This window comes from Vicia villosa, linkage group LG1 (genome assembly GCF_029867415.1).
Source record: "Vicia villosa cultivar HV-30 ecotype Madison, WI linkage group LG1, Vvil1.0, whole genome shotgun sequence".
Classification (NCBI taxonomy): domain Eukaryota; kingdom Viridiplantae; phylum Streptophyta; class Magnoliopsida; order Fabales; family Fabaceae; genus Vicia; species Vicia villosa.
The window spans coordinates 93,951,129-93,958,432 of record NC_081180.1 but is presented as its reverse complement, the minus strand read 5'-3'; the positions used below and the strand labels follow the sequence as shown (position 1 = coordinate 93,958,432).

General features: G+C 32.2%; 1 protein-coding gene across 1 annotated transcript; it reads right to left on the bottom strand.

Moving 5' to 3' along the window:
• Window positions 1-4,129: 4,129 nt before the first annotated feature.
• LOC131649452 (lysine histidine transporter-like 5) lies at window positions 4,130-6,059 on the bottom strand. Its single transcript, XM_058919214.1, has 7 exons — window positions 5,872-6,059; window positions 5,389-5,781; window positions 4,913-5,309; window positions 4,685-4,790; window positions 4,482-4,573; window positions 4,317-4,385; window positions 4,130-4,228 (listed from the first exon to the last, which is right to left on the bottom strand). Exons 1-7 carry the CDS (start codon window positions 6,057-6,059, stop codon window positions 4,130-4,132), a joined length of 1,344 nt encoding a protein of 447 aa, XP_058775197.1.
• Between the last annotated feature and the right edge of the window lie 1,245 nt (window positions 6,060-7,304).

The following is a 7,304-nucleotide window of genomic DNA, read 5'->3' as shown; positions in this document are numbered from 1 at the left end:
TGATTTAAACACGATACTTTTGCTCGCCATAGTTTAAGTGTTTTCACACATAGCCGTCTAAAGTTTTTGGAGGCCCTGTGTAGGTTAGCTATAATTTATCTATGAAAAAATAAATAGAGGCCATATTTAATCAAGATTTAACCTGACAAATAATTTATAAGGCCCTATTTAATTATAGTTTAACCCTGGAAATTTTGAGGCCCTATGTGGTAGCTCACCTTGCACGCCCTCAAAGACGGTCATATCTTTAGATAAGTTGTCACCGTCTAACATATATGCTTAATAGTTTGCCTACTAAAAGTGAATTAAGTAAAAAAGACATGACTCATTTGTTGAGAAATAACTTATGTTCGTTGTGTGAGTTGGTTGAGGAGTTGATTAGTCACCTTTTCTTTCGGTGTAACAAATCTGGTGCAGTTTGGAGGGATGTCTTGAAGTGGATAGCTGGTGGTGTGGGAGCCGAGACTGGTGTGGACGTGGTGATGATGGTTGGCTCAGTAATTCAATTGTTATTGAGTATCAAGTTAATGTTATGTAATTTTTTTAAACCTCTTTGTTTTTTACTTCTTAGTGTTGTTTTTAACAATAAGATGTGAAATAGTAGTGACTCTTTGTTGTTAATCAAGTTGATGGGTTGGGATTGATTCTCCCTTTGATAAAGGTATTTGTGATATGGATAAGGATATTTAAAACTCTAATCCTAAGATTTATTTTGGTTTGTAATTGGTTGGTTTTGGGAGGGGTTGTTTGTTTCCTCCTTATTGTTTTCTTTTGTATCCAAACTTCTAGCAACAAGGTTAAAGGGAGTGGTGGACAAACTTGTATCTCTTAATCAATCCGCTTTTGTTCCAAATAGAGGGCTTCAGGACGGAGTTTTAGTTCTCAACGAGGTGGTAGATTACGCTAAGAGGAATAAGAAGGAACTTTTTCTTTTCAAGGTTGACTTCGAAAAGGCGTTCGATTCGGTCTCATGGGACTATCTCTTTTATGTTATGAAGAGAATGAATTTTGGCCCTAAGTGGCTGCGATGGATTCAAGCATGTGTGACTTCCTCTTCTTTCTCGGTCTTGATAAATGGTAGTCCAACTGTAGACTTTCAAGCTAAACGGGGACTCCGTCAAGGAGATCCACTATCTCCGTTTCTTTTCATCCTGGCTGCAGAAGGTTTATCAGGATTAATGCGTAATGCTATCGTTAGTAACCAGTACCATCCCTTTCCATTGGGAGATTCTATCCGGGTAGAGCTACTTCAGTTCGCGGATGATACGATTCTCTTAGGACAGCCGACTTGGGAGAACTTAGGAACAATCAAAGCATTGCTTCGTGGTTTTGAGTTATGCTCCGGTCTATCAATAAACTTCCACAAGAGCAGAATTATTGGCATCAACGTAGCACCGGTATATCTGCAGGCAGCCTCTGACTTTCTGCACTGTGTGATCAGCCCTTCATCATTTATGTTCCTTGGCATTCAAATAGGCTGCAATCCTCGAAGACGGTCTTCATGGGATTCGGTTATAACAAGGGTGCGGAGCAGACTGGTTTCTTGGAAAGGCAAGTACCTTAATTTGGGGGGTCGGATAGCTCTTATCAACTCGGTTCTGAATTCTATTCCTCTGTTCACTTTCTCGTTTTACAAAGCGCCAAAGGTTGTTACCCAAGAGCTCATTAGTATTCAACGCGCTTTTTTATGGAATGGGAAAGAAAACGTGCGAAGGATAAATTGGGTTTCATGGTCGACTATTTGTTTACCGAAATCTGCTGGTGGACTCGGCGTGAAGCATTGTGAAATCTTTAACAGAGCTTTAATGAGTAAATGGGGCTGGAAGATTTTGACCGAGACGGGATCATTATGGCAGCAAGTCTTAACTTTCAAATATGGAGATATAAAGGGTGCAATTCGGGCGAACAGCCCTTCTAGCGTTAATCCAAAGCATTCTTTGTGGTGGAGGGATTTGTGTATTCTGTTAGGAGTTTGGGGAGCTGAATCGAATTGGTTCCGCAAGTGTGTATCGTGTAGGATTGGTAATGGTGCAGACACAGACTTTTGGAGGGATCATTGGATAGGAAATGACACTTTGTGTAACCAATTCCCTATGTTATTTGAGGCATTGCAGGAACCGTCGGTGAGGATTTCGGAAGCTGGCTATTTTGAACAACACGGTTGGGTATGGTCCTTTTGCGACATTTCTTCCCCTCTGTCAGCATTGGAGGCGGAAGCTTGTGGCAATTTAACCGACATTCTGCAGCATATAGAGCCAAATGTATTGAATCAAGACGTCTTTATTTGGTGGCCCTCGGCAGCAGGTTTCTCGGTCAAATCGGCTTTTGATAGGTTGTCAATCGGATGGAACCAATCACTATCCTTAAGTGTGGAAGAGCTGGCAGTTTTGAAACTTATTTGGAAATCAAAGGTGCCATCGAATATACAAGTGTTCGGTTGGAGGCTGTTGCATAATCGACTGCAAACAAGGGGTGAGTTGGCAAGACGAGGAGTTCTATCAGGTACGCAAAATTTGGCTTGCCCATTATGTTCGGCTTTTGAAGAAACACACTCTCATCTGTTTCTGTCCTGCTGTGTAGCTTCCGAAGTTTGGAATTTTATCATGGAATGGGTAGGAGTAATATTTTATCCTACTAATTTGTCCATCTCGGAGCACTTTTTACGGTTTAATTCGGTATTATGTAGGCGGGATAGAAATAATCTTAGTAGTATTTTTATCTGGTTGTCGGTTATCCGGGCTATTTGGCTTGTAAGAAACGATATAGTGTTTAATGGAGGGGCGAAGGGTAGTCGAGAAATTTTTTTCATGGCAAAAATGTTGGCTTTGGAATGGTTTTATGCCGCTTTTTCGGGCGAGTTTCCACTACCATCTGTAACATCTTGGATGGATAATCCTGTACAGATTTTGTTGTAATCTTGTTATTCCTATGTAAACGGATTGAGTACTCCTAGTACTCGTATTCAATATAATATGTCGCTTATCAAAAAAAAAAAGCATGTGTTTTTTTAATACATTTAAATTATAAAAAAAATTAATATTGACGAAATATAGATTTTTTCAATTCATATTAATATAAAAAATAGTCCTTTTTATAAAAAAATGTTCCAATTAATTATTTTTTTTTTAAAAAATTCACATTAAATAATTCACTTTAAATGGTATTTTTTTTGGATAAGCAACATGTATTAAACTGTACAAAGTAGAACTGTCAAAATGGGCTCGGCCTATTGGGCGGCTCAGAAATCCTATATATTATCGTGGGCCAGACCGCCAAAAACGGACTTTGGGGTGACCCATTAAAAATAAAATTTTAAAATAATTTTAATTAAAAAATATTGAGCTAAGGTATAATTGCATAAATATATTTTAATTGAAAAAGAAAAATTAAAGAGGATGAAGATATGTTTCAAGATGATATGATTAAATAAATAGTTGTGAGATAAAGAGAAATTTTGTTAAGTGTTCGAAATAATATTCCGTTTCTCTCCATTTTTATATAAATATCTTTGTAAAATTCGTATAAATGAACGTTGATTTTATCAATATTTTAAATACACTTAACTTTTAAGGGAAAGTAATGAAGACTTATTCAAAGTCTCTATAAATGAGAAACTATAAATGAGAAAATATGTTTGAAGTAAATAATAAATGACTGATATAAAACAAATAGTAGTTAAATTGTACTCCATCAATTTCGGAACTATAAAACTTTGTTCAAACAAGATTATTCAATGACAATATTCTTGCGACTTTGAAGTATAATAAAAACGGCTACTGCCTAATTAATTGTAACTGATTTTTTTTTTTCAAATGCATGCCATATTATTCTAACTAATTACCTTAATGTAGAACAGATTTTTAAAGTAAATATAAAATAAATATTTCATTAAAAATTGAAAACAGATACACCGGTAAATATTACCTATGGTTTAGCGTAATACTTTGCTTAACCAACACATCTATCTTGAATGAGATATTTACAAAATCTCATCAATAACTAAGCAGCTAAAAAATCTGCCAAATCTACTAGCTAGAAACTAAAACCTAAAAACTTGAAAAATTCTATGAAATGATGTTCTAGTGATTGAAAAAATACCTAGAACATCAACTAATTAACCCTCTAATAATCACGAAAATAGCTTATAAGTTTTTATCGAAACAATAATTGTTCTTATTCCTCCAACGGGTGCAACAATTGATATCACAGTGCCAAGAGCTATACAAGCCTGTAACAACAAAAAAAATATAAGTTAGATACATAGATTATTATTTTCTACCAACATTAAATTCATGTTTGATTAAAATAAAATTTACCACTGATGCAATCCAATGAAAGCTCCATCTTTTAGGTTTTTTGGCCATAATCCATAAGACACAAGGTATCTGTATTATCAAGTATTTCAAAATTAGTAAAATGACACTAATACTTGAGAATATTTCAAGACATGATTAATAATATTAATAAGTATTATTTCTTACGATGTATGATGTTGCTGTAAATGCTAGTCCTCCGAAAAATCCTAATAGCCCTCCGAAAAATGGAAAGATTATAGCAACCAATCCAACCATAGCTATATAAAGAAAAGAAAATTTCATGTTAAATTAAATATACACACATATATGAAAATTATAATTCATATTTTTAACCTAAAAATATGGTGTATTTCATTAACTAATCTTACCAACATATATGCTTCGAGCAATGAGGCGAAGAGTCCTTGAAGGTTTGAGATTGAATTTTTGCACCAAACAAGACTCCAATGTATCAAAAACAGGCATTGCGAAGACCTTAAACATAAATGAAAACAAGTATTAGTATTATCGTATATGTTTTATTAATAAGATATTTTTAAACATTGATGATGTAAAATGATTTAAATTTTGCATTGAAAAGAGAACATTAGAATTACCTGATAACTTCCGATGACATGTAAGAAAACCATGAAATTAGCGATAGCAATAACCCATGGAGGATGTTCAAGTGAGACGAGTACATCATCTTCAACCATATTTCCAAATGCCCAAAAACCCGATATCGCAACAAGAAGATAGCACGTAATAACGATGCAGTATGCAACAACAATGCCTCTCCACATAGGTTTTTTAGAAGGTTTTTCTTCGGTAGAGGGTAATGTTGCTTGAATCTCAAGAACCACACTATGTCCAGCAAATGCAAACGCTATTGTTCCAAGAGCATTAAAAATATCAAAAGTTTTCCCAGCAGGAGTGTGAGATCGAACGCCATAGTGAGTTGGATGACCTTTGAATCCCTTCACAAGGGATGACGCAAACGCCACCATCGAATAACTGCAAAACCATCACAACAAATATAGTTAAAATTCGGTCTTAACTTATTAAATGTGATCAAAGAGATTTCTTAACGTACCAGACAGACATGAGCGCGGCGAGCAAAGAGATTCCTTTCAAATTATTGAAGTTAGGAATCTGCGAAAGGAGCATCTGTAAACCAACAAAGAAGACAATATAGTATGTTTGTCTAAACTCTCCAAATACTGATGGAATCAATATGTCACAGAATTTCTTCAACGATTTTCCACCGGTGACCGAGTACACAATGGTTGAAGCAACTTGAACAATCAATTGTTGTATCATTATCATCCAGAATCCTAATCTCCCATTGGATCCAAACACATGTTCTCCTAAATCAAAGTATCGATCAAATCTCTTCCCTGGAACCATTTCATGCATTTGCACTAGTTGCCACAGTGAATAAAATGTCATAAGCCATGACACTAAAATCAATGAAATCCCAGGAAACCTATACAAACACATAAATCAAAAACCTAAATTAGTATTGAATAATCAAAATGTATGAAATAAAGTGAATAAAAAATATAAATATAACTACCATCCAAGTTGAGATACAGCAAATGGTAACCCTAGGACTCCAGCACCAACCATAGCAGTGACATTGTGAAAAGTTGAATACCACCATTTTGCTTTCCTGGAAGCACTGATTGGTAACCAGTTTTCAATTTCATTATTTGGTGAAGACTCCACACCTTGATTTTCAACATCTTTCTGTACGCTACTCATTGTTACCTTAATTAGGGTTAACTCTGAAAATTCTAACTAGCTAGTAAAATTTTAGGTTTCTCGATGGGTTTATATAGGGCTAGTGTGAAGTTGAATGAGTCAAAAACTCCGGTTTATAAGATTAACGTGGAGTAAATAAAGGGATATAATCTAACTAACTATAACAAAATCAAGTGGAGTAAGTATAAGAAGCGATTAAAGTGGATTTTTAAATTTAAAAAATTGTATTCAAATCTTAACCTAGTTTCTTTAATTAGATCTTTCGGCTAAGAAAATATTTAATAAATTTTTAAACGAATTAAATTTTTTTTATATAATTTTAATGTTTCACGGTTAACCTAAATTGATCATATATATATTTAATTATAAAATAGAACATAAAATAACTTAAAATTTTAATTTACCGATAAGCTAAAAAATTTCAAAAAGTTAGATTAATAAATTTTTTAATACATATATTAAAATATAACTATTTTAAATTGGTATTTCTAATAAAATAGAATAGGGTTAGTGTGAGGTTGATTTAGTTAACTTTGGCTTAAAAGATTAACATCGAGTATAGTGGAATAAATTTTTAAATAAAAATTTGTAATGTTATATATTTGAATATTTTAACTAACTAACAATATATTTTAACTAAGCTAATTAAATTTATTTTTTATTTTATTTATAAAGAATTTATATCTAACAGGATTGGAACATGAGAGACCTGAGAGAAATACATTCTTCTAACTCAAACTTTTTTTTTTTAAATTTTTCATTGTTAATCTAAATTTATCATAAATAAAAAAATGATGATAATATTTATTATATATATTTCATTATAAAATAAAAAATTTCTATTAACCATTAAATATATATATATATATATATATATATATATATATATATATATATATATATATATATATATATATATATATATATATATATATATATATATATATATATATATATATATATTATTAAAATGTTGATATTTAACTTGTTTATATTAATACTTAAATATAAATAAATGCTTCCACTAAAAAAAATTAAATAATTTTTCAATAAATTATGTATAAATTATTTTAATTAAAATTTTATTTTATTAGTTACATTAAATGTAATTATTTTAAAATATAATTTGTTTTATATTTTAATAAAATAATTAATACAAAACACGCACATACATACACACACAGACACACACACACACACATTGTATTGATATATTTGTAAAGGCCTATCCTTTTAGTCGCCCAT

Excerpts from the sequence above, each read along its gene's own strand:
- LOC131649452 (XM_058919214.1), bottom strand. The coding sequence starts at position 6,059 with ATGAGTAGCGTACAGAAAGATGTTGAAAATCAAGGTGTGGAGTCTTCA. Across the intron at positions 5,782-5,871 it reads GCTGTATCTCAACTTGGATG|GTTTCCTGGGATTTCATTGA; the intron begins GTAGTTATATTT and ends GTGTTTGTATAG. Across the intron at positions 5,310-5,388 it reads GCCGCGCTCATGTCTGTCTG|TTATTCGATGGTGGCGTTTG; the intron begins GTACGTTAAGAA and ends ATGGTTTTGCAG.